The 17,704-nt window shown below is 35.0% G+C and overlaps 1 protein-coding gene across 1 annotated transcript in view; it reads left to right on the forward strand.

The window, feature by feature from the left end:
• LOC122805262 (dynein axonemal heavy chain 11-like) overlaps positions 1–17,704 on the forward strand; it is a 4,596,980-nt gene that overhangs the window by 2,089,017 nt on the left and 2,490,259 nt on the right. The window contains exon 41 of the mRNA XM_044075350.1: positions 6,017–6,148. Within this exon, the coding sequence (XP_043931285.1) occupies positions 6,017–6,148 (132 nt within the window). The remainder of the gene's footprint in view (positions 1–6,016; positions 6,149–17,704) is intronic.

The following is a 17,704-nucleotide window of genomic DNA, read 5'->3' on the forward strand; positions in this document are numbered from 1 at the left end:
TGAATAATGGTTGCAGAGCAAATATGAAAGTGGATAGAATAAAACAATTAAACCATAAAAGACAGCTTTTCTCTGCAGAAACATCTGTTTTACTCAAAACATTCAGATAAGTGAAATTATATTGTGAGGGTTAAATAATGAGTGCTGGTGACTTACAAAGAATTGGCAGAAGAAAAGAAAAAATAAACCAAAGCTGGTATGTACTACTTACAAGGCAGAAAAGGAAAACCTAAATGCGACATCATTAAGTTTACAAGGGGGAAAAAATAAGTATGGGAACACTTCAACAAATGATAGCACAGACAAGGAAACTGTCTTTATTTTTTTAAGTGAAATTACTATGTAAAACAACTATGGGACCCAGAACGTTAGTGTAATTAGAAAGGTATAATATTTTAAATATAAAGGGTATTGGGCTAGCAACTCCAACTGTGCATGCCCCACCATTATAATTCACATTGTTATTAAATGGACAACCGTAGCACTTTGTCAAACTCAAAATTGTAGTCAAGTTTGGCATGGCTGTCGGTATTCTATATATATTTTTGGGCCACTTTGAATGTTGAATGTTAATAACATTGACGTTCTTAACTGAAAACCCAGAAGATCAAAAAGGCACAACATTGAAATGCTGTAACACGAAACTGAAACGATCGAACTATGTTGGTGAGTCATTATGCGAGATTGCAGTACAGATGGTATTGGTGTTTTGCCCATTCCCAGTTACAGTGAGATCTTGGAGTTTGTCTATATAAGTAGCAGAGGGTGTGGAAGATAAGTCAGTGTTTTTAGTTTCACTGTTGTGGCACTTTGATGTTGTGCCGTTTTGATCTTCTGTGTTCACTGTTATGAATATTCAATGTTGTAACAGGGACCCATATTTTTATGTTTCTAAATCTATCTATCTGTATATATTTTCTATTTATGTATCTGTCTATATATATACATACATACACACACACACACACACACATATATATATATATATATATATATATATATATATATATATATATATATATAGAGAGAGAGAGAGAGAGAAAGATGTATGTGAGACTCCTGCATTTGGTCAAAATGGTTGTTGGTTGACATCTGTTTAATTGATCACATTTGGTCAACATATGCAGATAGCTGACAGGTTTGCAAGATCAACAATCATGGGTGTGGAAATATTTCTTTACCCTGTGCATTGTATGATCTTGGAGATGGTATATATAATTAGCAGGTGGAGGGGAAGGCAGTGTTATTTATTTCTTTGCATCAGTATTCACGCCTTGTCTCTTGGTGGACACTGTGGACCAGAGTTTAAGGATATGGCTACCTAGTAGCATCATATTTTTTATATTTTATACCAAACCTACCCAAAAATAATTTATCAGAAACAAAAACAATATCAGTTTAATCTTTTCAAAGTGTTTTATTAGGTTTAATCAAAAACTAGTAAGACCGTTCTAAGACAAATGGATCAAACTCAAAAAGACAGCAAAAGAAAGCAAAACAAAAACTGTTTGATAACTGATGAACCAACAAAACAAAAAACAGCATTAACAGTTAGCACTTTCATCTTTTATAATGACTTTTTCAGACTGAGTGATGTCAGATTTAAAACAGGATTTAAATAGCTAACAAAGTCACATAACATAATTGCAATTTCAGTGCTTTAACCCTTTCCTCTTCAGGTAGGCTACAAAGTCTTCTCTGTTGTTAAGACCAGGGGGATAGCAGGCATTTAATCTCACCTGCCAAGAATACTCACACCACCCTAGTTCGTCCTCAGCATCAAACATTTCCTCAGAATGTATTACTTCATCTAAAACTAAAGCGCTAAAATTAACTATGAATGTGCCTAACTTATAATGCTTATCTAAAGCATTCCTTCCATCTCCTACTTCAGCAGCATGCTTATGTTCATAAGTACATTTATATAACTCTCTAACCATCTGGCCTACTTAAAAAGAAGGACAAGATTTGCATAAAACTAAATAAACAACAAATTTGGATTTACAAGTAAAGCTCCTACTACTCTTAATTATATAATTATTAAACAAGTTCATTAAATTCTACATATAAAAACATAAGTTACAATTAAAACATTTCATCATTCCTTGCTTATTACTCAATACTTTAGGTTTGAGCTTGACCTGAAAAAAAGTTCTTAAAACTTTTGTCATTTTTGTTTACAAAAACAGGTTCATCTCCTACCACTCTATTAATGTCAGGGCAACTTGTAATTTTCCAATTATTTCTAATAATGCTTTTAATAGCTTTTTGATCTATACTATTACTTAATTGCATAGAAGTTCAATAATCAGTAACTCTCAATTCCTTTGGAAAGCTTACTTTTGATTTCCTCATATTGCAAACTTCCTGAAAGGAGCTTGTGACCACATTTTCAGGATACCCTCTACTTAAAACTTTATTGCTTAAACTTGCATCTTCCATATAAAAATCTTGATTGATCTTAGTAAGACTATTAACTCTCATTAGCTGACCTTTGACTATGTTCCCTTTAGTTATTTTTGAATGGTACTACAATGTAAATAGGTGTTACTTTGAACCTCTTTTTTATATATTTTTATTATTAAAATTTCTCCCACTTTTAATATAGTAAAATCTAAATACTTAATACCTTTGGATTATACTCACAAGTGAAATGCAAAAAAGGAGCAAATTCCATTAAGATACTTTAAGAAATCCTTTAACATTTTTTCACCCCCCTTTGCAGACCAAAAAAAAAGTCATCAATAAAATTTTGAAGAAAATTATACTAGTTAAATATACACTTAACATAATATTCACTCTTTACCAACCTCGCATAAACAGAGTTGCATAGCTGGAGGCCATAGCCACTCCCATCACTACACCATTAGTTTGACAATAAAAAATTCCACTGAATTAAAAAAAAATGTAAATTAAAATTAAGTCAAGTATCTCCATTAAAAGACTAATCATATTACTAGAAAACAATTTAGAATTCAATAATTCAAACCTTACTATCTCCATTCTCTGTTCAGTATTACAGTGTAAAGTGATATCTAAAGTTACTAATAAATCAGACTGGGATACTGAAACACCTTCAAGTTTCTTTATAAAATCAGATGTATCACTAATAAAAGTGCAGTTTGTTTCAACTACTTTTTGAAAGTGCTTATCCACATGAATTGCCATAATTTCTGTTTTACTTTTAATACTTGATGCTATAGGCCTGATCAAGGGATTACTCAGATCTTTGTGTACCTTTGGTAGGCCGAAAATACGGCTTAATTTTGGATTGTCTATTCTTAGATATCTTCTAATAGGCTCTGTTATCCTGCCACTGTAAAACCACTCTTCAGTAATAGAGTCTATTCATGAAAAAGCTTTTTTTTACTTCAGGAAAATATACTGCTTTGTAAAACATTTGGTCAGCTAATAAATCTAACATCCTATTCTCATAAATTTTCCTGTCCAGAAGAACTAAAGCACCACTTTTGTCTGCCTTAGTAATTAAAATGCTATCATTATTAATACATAATTATTAATCATGTCATAACAAACTCCTTCTGTCTCAATGATAAATTGTAGTATCTATACTGAGTCTTATTATCAAATTATTCAATTAATTGCAGTTCAGTAGTCATAAAAAATAATTCCAATTCATTTGTGAGTGGTGGATTAAAAATGCTGGGTTTGTAAAATAAATCCTCTTTAAAAGAATCATTATTAAATAAAAGTTTGAAATTCAGTTTACGCACATAATCTCTAAAGTCATTAATAGTCTCACATTTATTGGCCCTTCTGGCTGGAACAAAACTCCAACCTTAACTTAAAACTGTGCACACTTCATCACTTAAAACTTAGGATGAAAGGTTAAAAATTTTAAATGAAAAAACAACAGTACCTAAATCACTCTTTGTTGGTTCCTTTTCTTCCTCCAGTTTCCTCTCTGAAACCTCCTTCTCAGAGGGACATTCTTTGGCTGCTGCCACTTCTGCCCAAGTCCTGGTCATTCACCCATCCTGTTGATAAACTTGAATTGGCTGCCTTTTTGGGAAATTCTGAAAACTTTGATTGCCCTGGTTGTTCTCATTATTTTTACCAGAGCTTCCTCCCTTGCTGTTTGGATTTGCGATATTTTTATTATTACGTTAAGCTAAATGCTCAAAACACTGCACAGTACTCTCCTCAGTGCCTGCCTGAGTGTCTGCAGCATTTTCTGTTCCTCTTGCTTCTTCACTCTGCGATGTCTCAGAACAAGGATATGCCATGCCTCCCTCATAGCCAGTGCAAACTCTTTCATATTTCTTAATATTTCTTTTTTAAGAATCTCACGTTCTTTAATTAATCTGTCTTAAATGAGGCAAAACTTAGCCTCAGAATTGTCACTTAAAACACTGTCTTTTAAAGAAAAGTAAGCAGTTTGTATTTTTTTCATTTAAAACAACAAGTCTGCTCTTGTTAAGCACTGACAGCATTTCAACATATTTTAAATCAATTCTGTGGTTTAGATCAATCCATTTCTCTATAGTATCATTAGATAAATCATCACCTGTGGGTATAATTGTAACTCTAAACCCTTTTGGGACCTTTTGTGCTCTTAAGCAGTTCTTAAAATATATATTGCCCCATTGGAGTCTTTTCAATCATAAAAGGTCTTTCTCTAATACCTTAAAATAATTCAATGTGACTGGGGGCTCCACTGGTTGGATTGAGCAAAACCCCTTCATGAAATGGGTCTACTGGAGGTACCAAACATCTTGACACATTATCACTTCTCAAGACTACTGTGTTATCTTTAGAAGGGTTATTCTTAGATGTGCTAGAAACTTGGGTAACAGTTTTACTAATAGAACCCTCTTGGTTCAAAATGATCAAACCACTTGGAGCATTGTTTAAAGTAAACCCCAAGGGCAGCATTAAGAAGCTGGAACCAGTTTAGCTTTGTATAATAAAACACTTAACACACAAAAATAATTAAGAAATAGTAGGAGCATTCCAACAAATAGATCAAATTCTCTTCAGGTAGGCTACAAAGTCTTCTCTGTTGTTAAGAGCAGGGAGATAGCAGACATTTAATCTCACCTGCCAAGAATACCCACACCATCTCAGTTCATCCTCAGCATCAAACATTTTCTCAAAATGTTTTACTTCATCTAAAACTAATAAGCTAAAATTAACCCTAGATGTGCCTAACTTATAATGTTTAGCCAAAGTAGGACATGAAAGGAAAGGGTTAAAGCACCAAATTTGTAATTGTCATGTGACTCTGTTAGCCATTTAAATCCTGTTTTAATTTTGGCATTATTCAATCTGAAGAAGTCTTTATAAAAAGACAAAAGAGCTAACTGTTAATGCTGTTTTTGTTTTGTTGGTTCATCAGTTATTAAATGGTTTTGGTTTTGCTTTATTTTGTCATCTTTTTGAATTTGTTCTATTAGGTTTTCTTAAGACTGTCTGAGATCAACCTGAATGAAGTAGCAGCACTTTGAGTTGTTTATGCTTACTTTAGCTATGTATCACATCCTGTCTGATTTGGTATAATTATTTAAATTGCATTTGTTTTGTATTATTTTTAAAGACTGTAAGATTATTATTATTATTATAATGTTTTGTAATACATTGGAGCTTTTCTCCCTGGGCCTCCATTGAAAATGGGCTCCTACCCAGTTGGACATTTCTGGTAATCAAACGTCAATAAATAAATAAAATCAAAACAAATGTTTTCCTATTCATCTTAATGACACCCCATTTATTTTCTCAGTGTTTTATTCAGACCTGATCAGATACTGTATAGTTAGTTGGTACCTGTTTGGCCAAACTGAAAAAGCAGGATTTTGTGGCATATAGTTAAATAGCAGCAAAAGTATTAAAAAGAAAAAAAAATTGGGATTAAACTTTAAAGATGAAGAACCCCAGCTACCAGTACTCTACACACAACCACCCCACCAACACACACATATATACTCACATAGAAAATATTAGTATTGCTGCAACTGTTCAAGTGCATTTTTTCTTAACTTTCTTTGTGTATTTTTAGACTCTGTGTTTTTTGCTGGATTGCCTGTTAACATCTGAGAACACTCCACCTGACTCGCCTCGAGAAGTATATGAAATATATTTTGTATTTGCTGCAGTATGGGCATTTGGTGGGGCCCTTCTTCAGGATCAAGTAAGTATCTTTACATTTTTATGTAGTTTAGACCATGCTGTTTACTTATTCCAGACACTTTAACAATGAAAACTACAACTGTTGTTGGTTATATAGTTTTTTTTGTTTGTTTGTGTCTTTACCATGTTTACTAACTTTCACCAATCAAAAGTTAAGAAGCATATCTTTGAGTCCTTCTGTTGCCTTGCCTGCAACAGTCTGCCTTAATATGATTTGACCACATAACATGGTACAGACCTTGCTGTACATTAACTTTAAGTTACCAGTTGTTTATAATTTGTGAGCTCGTTGCCTTGGTAAAGAGTTTGAGATGTGCTATGATTTCCAACAGAATAATATGTGCTCATAAACTGACATTAATATGTGGGTCTGTCACACCCTTACTCACTTGTGCAGTGTACAAGTGCCATTCTGCATTAAAATCTCAGAAATAGTTTAGCAATTGCCAGTGGTAGGCTGTTACTTGTGTAATATTTAACATTCTGTGGATATCAAAGAACATCAGATGATTCATGTTAAAAATAGCACTCATTTGAGACCACCAGAATAAAATGTAGAGTTAATTTTCAAAGAGTGTCATTGCAGCAACATTTAATAGCTTTGCCTAAATGATATGGAAAACAATCATCTTCTTTTAACCAAACAACTTTCAACAGAAAGTGAACCCATTAAAAATCAAATTAAAAAAAGTGTGTACAAACTCATACCTTTCTCATATGGCATTATTATAATAATGTAAATTCATTAACAGTTATTGTTACTGAGTAAGAAAATCCAAATTTCAAAAGGGAACTGAGGCCTAGATACTGTTTAGCTTTGAGTTTGAGTTCACTGTCAGGGTCTTCTCCATAGCATGACATTACCAGTCATTTTATACATATACATCTGATACTACATAGGAGCTGCAGTATTTTATAAATGTCTGGATTAGGCATTTTGTTCTTGCTTACTTTCAGATGTGTGCTCAGATTTACATTTCTTGCTAACAAATTGCTCATATTTTACCTTGTTATTAACCAACACTGGTTTATTTGGCAAAGTCTCCCTTAGGCTATAGTTTACATGTCATCTGTGCCATTACTTTTTTTCAGAATCTTTAAATTATTTCAGCTTAAGGATAACAAGTCATAATAAACTTCAGGTTATCAATATCTTCCTTTATTTGATTCTTCTGTCTTGTACTTTACAACCACATTTCCCTTTTTGTTTTGTATCCTGAGTGAAACCAGGATCTTTGAAACTGTATTATAATCATCTCCTGTGCTCTTCAGTGTAGCCTCTTCTCCACAAGAATAATGTAATACATTATGTCCTGTTTGGTTAGACTACATTTGTGACAAGTCACTGTGCAATTTTGAGAATCCTCTTTTATACATCAAAGTAGACTCTTTAGAGAGGAGGCCATCTCACAGCACTGCAAATCTACCAAGACAAACTGCTATCTTAACAAAAATGGTGTTTACTGATGCTGAATAATTTACAAGTGTAGATTTTAAAAATGTTTGTGTTGCTGCTGTAAGGGCAAGTATATTTCTGTGTCACTGTGGGACCACATAGAGCAATTGAAGTGTTCCATCAGTTCATAATAAACATCAGGTTATGTGTATGTTCCTTCATTCTGATAGATAGTGGATGATTAAAGAAGCTGAAAGCCCCAGTCTGGTAAGTCTTCATGGCTTCCGCTGCTAGGACATTTAAGTTAAAGGCTTTATAGTAGGACAGTTTGTTTTTTGTTTATTATGATCATGTTAACAGATAGCCAAAAGTGTTGTATTTCAGTATAGTGAAAAATTCAGTCCTTCACAAAGAATTGATATAATTTTTGACAAGTCTGGATGTGAGCTAATTTTCTTTTTGTCAAGCATAATGACAGATTAATTGCTAGTTTACTAGAAAGTACAAATGCAAGGAATAGGGTAGTCATCAAACACAAACAAGTTGTACAAGCAAGTAAGAAATGATTGACAACTGCTTCACCCATTCAGGAAGAGCACTGCAATTTTATTTTGTTACAAGAGGTAATACTACCATGGTGTCCAGTCAGATTACCAGAGAAGAATCTGAGTAGACCGTATTCAGCAGCATCAGCAAATGGACATCTGCTAGATTACAATTACAAATGCCCTCCAAATTACAGTTAGCAGAACAAAATTATTAGAAACAGCAATAGAACAGAGAAGTAAGAAGATGGAGAGGCAGATGAAGATGCAAACAACTAATTCAACAATTTGTTATTTATTTAAGTATATTTGATTTAAATGACATGAATTCAGCAGTATTAAGAAGAGATTTTTTTTTCTTGGTACTATCCAAGAAAGCTATTTAAGTGGATACCCTGGCTAAGTAAAAGTATTCACTAGAAAACTGAACTTAAAATACATTATTGACTCATTATAGTGTTTATAAAGAAGAGAAAACAAACAGAGATAATGTTTGCAAAAAATAGAGTAATTTTATTTGTCCTGTACAGCAGACAGTTGGAGATTTGAAACAGTGTTTGCAGATGAAAAAAAGCAATTAAAATAACGCCCTAAAAATGTACTTTACCTGACGATGAAAGAAGTGTATTAAAAGAATTTGAGTGCTAACAAGAACATTCAAATCATGAAATCTGATAAAAGGGGGTTGATTGGTATTTTCTGAACAATAGTAAGTGTAGGAAATGCCTATTTGATCTGTTGAATAATGAAGTAAGTTGTGTAAAAGATGATTGTATAGATGTGCAAAAGCATATCAAAAAATTGACAACACTTTGGTAGAACTTCCTGATAATGGTTCATTTTCTACTACAGTATATAATTACATTCATATAGAACATCCTACACCACTAGTACTTTTTGGAATGCAGAAATATACAAAAGTTTTACAAAAATGCCTTGATTTATACCTACCATTTCAGCTCAAGGCTCAAAAACAGAGGGACATCCAAGATGACTGCACATTGATTCACAGCTTAATTTCAACTCTTTCAGTGTGAAAATGGAAACTCTGAAGAGAGAGCCAGTAAACTCATATTTTGGGGTAAATTTCAGTAACTGGTTAGTAAGTGCACTGCCTGAATGCCTGCAAAAATGAAATTCAGAGAACCTGAAACAAAATCAATCGCAAAAGGTAAGAAAAAAACACTGACTGGGAATAATTTTGCAGCTGTTCAGCAAAAAGCAATGCAAGCTCCAGCTTTAATATAAGGAGGAAATACAAAAGTCTGTCCAACAAAAAGTGAGCTGTGAAACAGAAGGAGATTCTGCTTCTTGTTCTTGGAGAGACTGTCCCAGTGAAATATTTTCCACTGTTTCAATGGCAAATGCTTGAGAGATAAAAAAAAAAAAAGCTCAAGAGTTGCCTAGAAAAAAAAATGAGTGTGCATTAGAAATGAAGCAGAGACTGGATATGGGAGATGGAGATAAACAGGAATAAAACCAGCAACTCAGAAACTGACAAATAAATGTGGCATTATAAAGCATCAATTATATTTGTGAAACATGGCAGAACAAGAAAACATGGAAATATTGGACTTCTTTGACTTTGTTAAAATTGTAGGGGACTCTAAAGCGTATGTGGTACTTCATGTCATTAATGTTTGGAAGAACACTTAGGAGAGGGGAAGATGAGGGAGAGAGCTAACTGTACATAAAACACAAATGTATTCTTAACAGTAGTATTTTTATAATGCATGATAAAATCTGCATGGTATAAAGTACAGCTTCTCAGTTATTTTCAAGTGTAATGGGGATACTAAAGTAAAGAGGTGCCCCTGTTTTTTCTTACTTTTCTCTTTTTCCTTGTTTAGTTTTAAGAAATGTAGGCACTGCAGCATAAAACAAGAAGAAAAGTCTGGTCAAAAAGGCATGATACAAGAAAAATTGTTGTGATTTTTCTCATTCTTGCATAGGGGAAATAAGTAGATTAAGACCCTTGGCTTGATCTAGTAAGAAGTTTTAAGAGAAAGCAAATAAATAAAAAAGAACATATTTATTTATTATTTGTTTACTGGGAAAGTCCGACTTGGAATGAAGCCAATTTTCAGTGGTGGCACAGGGAGAAATGCTCAAGGTGCATATCTTTGAATGTGGGAGGAAACCCACATGAATGCAGGGAGGACATGCAGACTCCACACAGAAGGCACTCCAGCCAAGAATCGAACCATAGAACCTCTTGCTGTGAGGCAACAACACTACCGCTGCACCACTGCATCATCCAAACATTAAATATAGTAAAGTTTTCCTCTAGCAAATAAATGCTTGTGGAAGCAATTCTGTATCAAGTTCTCATGGCACCATGGAGACAATCTGATAAAGAGCAATAAAACCAGAATACTGCGTTCTTTCATTTGCTAGGAGTTAATGTTTTCTGAAAGTGTTCACGTGTTTTCCCAATCTGGGAGAGCACTAAAGATAAGACAAAACCAGATAGCACTTAGTAGAAATGCAGGCTGTACCATGCTTCCTTTTAGGTTAACGAAAGTCTGCGAGTGTGGCTGTCATTTTGGGACAGTTGTTTACATTCAGAGGGTAAAATGTTAATGTTTGAAGATGTACATTGTTTTGTGTGTTAGTTTAATATAACCAGTTTCATTTTACAAATCTTTAAAACTTCTTCAGATACCATATCTGAGGAAGGTTTAAAGATTTGTAAAATGAAAGTGGTTATATTACTATTAAAAGGTTTGTTTTTAAAAGCGGCTGTTTTTTTTAGCTCTGTCATGTACATTGATGACCCAGAGGAAGCAGAATGTAAGAAAATACCACTGTTGGTGGGTCTTGATACAGAGAAAGAATTTGACAGAGTAAGCTGGGAGTTTATGAGCCGGGCAGTGGAAACATTTACATTTCCTGATAAAATTATAAGGTTGATTCAGAGGTTAGATGAGGGATTGGTGGTGAAAATTAAAGTTGTTCTGTTCCTCTCTGATAATTTCTGTTTGAGCAGAGGAACCAGGCAGGGTGTCATCTTTCTCCTTTGTTTTTTTGTATTATATTTAGAGCCATTGGCAAAGAAACAGATACTTATAAATACAACGATATTATTGGTATGAAAGTCAAGAAAAGCTGGCTCTATTTGCAGATGATATTATTTTATACTTGATAAAACCAGAAAAGGGCATTTCAGTGTTGTGGAACATTTTGTGGCAGTTTCAAATCTTTTTGGGTTACAAAATTAATGAAGCTAAAACAAAGGTAATAACTGTAAATTATGTACCCGCACATGAATTTGTTCAGCAATATCCATATTTATGGGACGTGATAAAATTACCTACTTAGCAGTATGGATTAAAAGGAATTCTGGTGTGGCAACTAAGGATATGTGGGAAGTGACAAAACAAAAGAGAATACAAAAACTGAGAAACTGGAAGCTCTGTTATATGGATATGGCTAGCAAGATGCAAGCAGTTAAATTATTTTTAGTCCCTTTAGTTTTATACACAAGTCAGACATATTTTGATCAAGCAGATGAGAAGGATTTTATCTGGGAGGGAAAGATAGCAAGAGTCAAGTGGAATAAGCTGATTCTACCAATAGAACAAGGTGGTTTGGGATTGCCCAATTTGAAGGGGTATTTTAGAGCTACACATTTAAGACTGATATACACTGCATAACCAGAAACTTATAATTCAAAGTGGAAAGGGGTGATGATGATGAAACATGGGGGAACCTCCAGAAACAAGGAGAGACTGGGATTTTGGATACAGATCCTTAAGGAGAATAACAATAACTGTACATAATGTAATATTCATGAAGCAGCAGAAAGTATTCTAAGAACTAATCCAACACTGGTATGGAAAAAAGATATTCTGCCAATAGGGATAACTGCAATTAGGGATACAAGCAATAGGGGGCTGGAATTTATTGGGGAAAACTGTCAAAGGAGCCAGTGTATTGGGAGTAAATAGAGAGAGAAAGGTAATATAATGAAAAGATCCCAATAATTTATTTGGACTGCAAGCTAGAGACTGACTTCCCTATCAAGGATTGATATCAGAGTATAGGCAAAGAGAAAGAAATGGGGGATCCTAAGTAAAAGACCAGCCCTGGTAGAGTTTTAATAGAATCTAGAACAGAAGCTGCTGTTAAAAAAGTAATAATTAATAGATCATAGAAAATATTGCATGATAACTGTAAGAATAAATCGGGGGAGTTTAGAAAAGGTTGGGAAGAGAGATTAGATAAGCAAGTCACAAAGAAACAATGGGGGATATATGTATGTCTCCCAAATTCAATGGGGGATATATGTATGTCTCCTTCAGAGGTGCATACACACCCAGCCTGAGCATGGTGAGATTCTATTCCTCACCCTCAAAAATGTTATCAATGTCCCCTGTGTCAGTATCCTGAGTCACTGCTGGATATGGCATCAGTCTGGCAATCTGGCACAAGACCTTTTTAACTCTGACAATTTGGACACAGAACACCTATTCTTTATGTCCTCCACCAGCGCTGTCAACTCCTAACAGGTGACTAAATCACCACCTCCACTAGTACTGCTCATGGAGGGTACCACTGCACCAGCAGCCAGGACAGAGATATATGTCAAAGGGAACAGGTTGAGCAGGAGTTGTGGAGGCAACACTGACAGGTTGTATCCCAGATGTACTGGGTGCCTTTGCTGCCTGTGGTGGTGCCACCCCAGCCACCAGTGGAGTTATAGCAGGCCAAACCACAGTGTGCTATCTAATTCTCTTGAGCTGATAGTAATTTTGATTTCAGTAGCAATGTATCCCCATAAATAAATACAAGAGAGAGATAGGATTGGGAGAGAGAAAAAGACAATTGGCATGCCACATTATTGTACTATTTCAATACATAAACAAATATGACATATAAATATGTTCACCTTTAACGTATCCGGATATGATGTAAAAGCATTAATGTTTCATAAAATAAATCAATCATTGTGCTAGTATATAGGAAATGGAAATAATTATTTGACCATGTCATATCAAATATATAATTTCCAAGTTAATAGTTTAATTTCCCAACACACTGAATTGTTAATGTCATTTAGTACTGATGCTAATATTTTATAAATATTGCCTTGTACTAAAAGCTAATTTCTGCTTCAGGGACTTGAACCCACACACACCTAAGCTGGTGTACGAATTGCTTAATGCAATCACTAAGAGCTAGGAGTGAAGGCACTTATGCTTGTTATAAAAGTTTATGTTTGCCTGCTTATCCTGATATGGACTGATGGCCTAAAAAATATTATCTGGCTTGCATTCATACCTGATGCATACTTTCCCCATGACTCTCTGAGGCAAGCAATTCATTCCTGATCTGCCTCATGGTTCTGTGCTATCTCTTCTGCAGCTGTACAGCAGAGAAAAAATAAAAGATATGAAATCATAGTGAATAACTGCATTGGCTGAATAATCCATGCTATATCATTAACTGGTGATGGGTTAATATACTAATACAAGTGAGGGGTGTTTTTAATCTTAAAGTCATCCTGCCATCAGCTGAAGAGGTCCCGCTTGTATTTTTTCATGTCATTTTAATGGTTATGACATTGTTCCCAGTATGTGGAATTCCTACTGCACTGGAGTCAGCCTTGGCCAAGCTATTTGAAGCATCAGTTTTAGAATGAGACCTGGTATAATCCCCTGTAGCAGCCTATGGCTGCAATACATCACAAGGAGTGTCGCAAAACTCCTGGACTGCTCAGCACTCCACCTGTATGCACTAAATGGAACATCAGTCTCACCTTTGCCAGCCATGTCTACTGAAGTCAAGCTGGAATTATACGTCTGACTTGGTGTCCAATTTAGATCTCAAGTGTAACAGCCTGTGTGCAAAGATGCACAGTCTTGCCAGCTGCATCTGTACCATTGAAAATATAAAAATGGCTTGGCAGACACATAGATTCATAGTTTCATAGGTTTGTATTAGTCTAATGACCACCAGCATTTTATGCAGCAATTGGAGAGACCCCAAAAGTTCCTCACCAAAAGGATAAAGGGACTCCAAAATCTGTCATATGCTGCCAGATTGAAGAAACTCCAGCTCTATTCAGTCGCATACCGTCTGCTCAGAGGTGACATGTGCCTGACATACAAGGCTATGTCCAACCCGGAATTAATGGACATGCTCCACCTCAAAAAATCCAAATCCACCAAAACCACTAGAGCAAGCGACTTAAACCTTAGCATGAATATAAATAGGACGTGCTGGAGGGATAGATTTATCACTCAGAGACTCCCTATGCTGTGGAATAGAATCCCGGTCCATGTGAGGCAGAGCACCTCGCTGACTCTGTTCAAGAGAAATCTAGACCTGTAGATGGGAGATCGTAGGTTTACCCCGGGAATCATCTCTGTGTCACTGCTGGACAGAGGCACAACAAACTAATGGGCACGGTATTTTTTCATATAAGGGGTGGCGTAAGCCACAAAAATTTGGGCTAGGCTTATAAATGCCTTAGGGCAGATAGCCTAGTATAAACCTATGAACCTATGAAATATGCAACAAAGTCTAGAAGATTTAGGATCTTTGCTTGGAAGTGTATACATAGGTATTTTTATAGCCCACGTTAGACACCAAAGGATTTTTCCTCAGGTAAACAGTACATATTGGAGGTGTAATGGAGAAGAAAGAAATAAACTGAAAACATATTTTCTGGGACTGTAATGAGTTGGCAGATTTTAAAGATTCCCGGCAGACTCCTTTATTAGAGATACTGGGTGAGCAAATTCGTGTAACTAAGGAAATATTTTTTTTGAGCTATGAGGTCTTTCTGAGTCTAATTATGGTGGCTGCCAAAAAAGCAATTACTAGTAAATGAAAATCAGAGTTTAAACCAACTGTACTAGAAGTAGTGAATATAATAACAGAGATAACAGAGTTGGAATTGGGATCTTTAGAAAAGTGTAGCACCAAATTACGTAGAAAAAAATGAGAACTGTAGGAGCAATACATGCAGAGGAGGAACAAGGTTTAATAGAAGGCAGGATTTGAATGAGCTATGTAATATTTGACTGACAATGGCTGGATAGATTATAAGTGATATTTAATGCTTGCAACTAAAATCATGTCAATATGGATTGTAATGTATAATGTTTGCTACTAAAATTATGTCAATATGGTTTGTTTTCATTTATATAAAGGTATGATTGTCTATGTCATATGTGATAATTTAATAAAGATGTTTTTTTTTTAAGTTCAAAAACAGAACCACTAGCATTTTTGTGGTGGTGTTCTTAATTAAATAGTACAATATTCAAGGTCTTTCATTAAGGACTCATGGTACATTTTCAAAAAAAAAATGAAAGAGGTCTGATGGGGTGTGGACTGTTTTCTAGTAACAGTGGATGTAAAATATACTGCCATCCCACAAGAACTAGAGTTGGAGCTTGTGAGAGATTAATTAATAATTACAAAAAAAACATTCTGATTGAATAAAATGATATGGTTTATAGCATTTTGAAGATCATACTAAACAATTATTTATTTTTGATGGTACATACTGTCTGCAGAAAGATGAAGTGGCCACAGAGCCACCATTGTACCTGCCTTTGTTAACACTGTATTAAGTGAGACGGAGAGAAATATATTATTTGCTTTTACCAAGACAGGTATCTTACTATGGGTATTTCATTGATTGCATATTTATTGTTTGGTTGTGTGCATACACTGATTTTTGATTTACTCAATACTAACACACATCTTGGTGTTTACAGCAAAGTATTCCAGGGCATGAGTACAGTTCCTTGATGTAGATCTAAATGTAAACATTGAACATGAGAACAGAGTAATGAATATATAAAATAGTAAAATTTCTAAATACTGCTTTACATGCAGGCAGTGCACATCTGGAATTCTTAAAGAATATATTATTTTAATTAAGGAGGCAAGGCATGAGAAATTCTAAGTTAATGTCTGAAGACTGTTTCTGAAATGAAGATAGGCATCATCATTTTTTTTTTCACTTAGCAGAGAGTGCACATCAAATTAGCCTTCTTTCTTAAGATGTAGTATTGCTAATAAAAAAGATGATTGTTCCAGTATGTCAAGGCTAAACAACCATTGTGGAAAGAGACCCCCTTGGGGCAAGTGGTTGAAATGGCCAGAAAATGTTTTTTAGTATTAGAATACAGTGTGGATGAATCCGGAATAAGAAAATTATTAAGAAAAACTGGAAAATTTTATAAGGAAAAGCAGTAGGAGAAGATCCAAGCATTCTGCATTGGTAAAAAAGATCCAGGAATTTAAAAGACATACTAAGAATAATATGCAAAAGTTAAACGAGTTTCCAGAATAAAAGAAAGAAAAGTACTTACAAGCATAATGTTTGTTTTTACTATAGGTATATTAGTGATTGCAATGTGCATTTGTCACACTTAAAGAGATGAATATAGGTGCAAAGTCATGCTTGCAGATGCAACTCATCTGGTTTAGTGTATATGGTGGCCTGAAATGACTGTACATCATTTTAACTTGGGGAAAACAATTTGCATGTCAGGGCAGAGCATTTATGAGTATGTTTATGCCATTAAAGATTTACTATAACTTTTTTTTGTGTGTGTGTTGGACCTTTGATGGGAGAGGGATGATTTTGCGACTTAGCTAGATAGAAACGAGAAAGAATAGCACCTGCAGCTTAATAAAGGTATAGCTTCTTGTTTGAATGATACTGTCAGTATTAAAGCTGTTTTGAAATTAATGGCTGAGGCATTAGGGGTTGGCAAACTTTAAGATGTGAATGCTAAAATGCCTATGAATTTCTACAGAAATTTTTTTAGACAGGACTACAATTTTGATAGGCAACAGTGCAGTGTTTTTAATTGGTTGAATATGTCAAATGATTTTTTTACTGATTTTGTATTTATAGGTCAGTAGGAGTAATTTTAAATATTCTTATGAAGTCTTTGTGAATTGTATGGAACAAAAATCATTAACATTGAACAAGTAAAAGGTATTTCCAGCTATTCCTTTTGGTGCTTTTCAGCAGTGAGTTTGTGGTTTTAAACACCAGCACTATCCAATAGTTTTGTTTTATATTTACAATGATATTAAGTTAGTAAAACTTATTGGCCAGATTCAGAAGGGGCTGCCACCAGTGGTAAGCCCTAACATGGGCTACGCCTGGTGGTGGTTGCTGTTTCTGGCTCAGAGAGAGGCCGACCAGTGTGATCCTACTTGGTCTGTAGGATTACTTGGGTGGGCTGTCTCCTGAGTCCTAGCTATATACTAATGAGACGTTCTGGGGGAGCTGATTGGGCTAATTAACCATGTGTTCCTTCCCCCCAGTCAAAGGTTCATATTCACCCATTACTTTCAGTGGGTGGGATCACATTAGAAGTAAGTGCCAGGAAGTTTAAGGAACAAGAAATGGTGTAGGATGTGTGTGCTTGCATGCATGTGTGTGACTGCAAGTGTGAGTGTCAGAAGGATGAGTGGTCCCAGGTGAGTAAGTGTGTGTGTGTGTGTTTGTCTGTTTGCGTGGTTTCAATAGGAGGGTTAGTTAGGGGATAGGTAGGGTAGAGGTGTGTGTGTGTAGTGGGGGGTGTGTATGTATGGGTGAATTTTTGAGTGGGTCTGTGAGTCTAATCGGTGAGGGGGG

This window comes from Protopterus annectens, chromosome 6.part1 (genome assembly GCF_019279795.1).
Source record: "Protopterus annectens isolate FY-2018-M chromosome 6.part1, PAN1.0, whole genome shotgun sequence".
Taxonomy (NCBI): Eukaryota; Metazoa; Chordata; order Ceratodontiformes; family Protopteridae; genus Protopterus; species Protopterus annectens.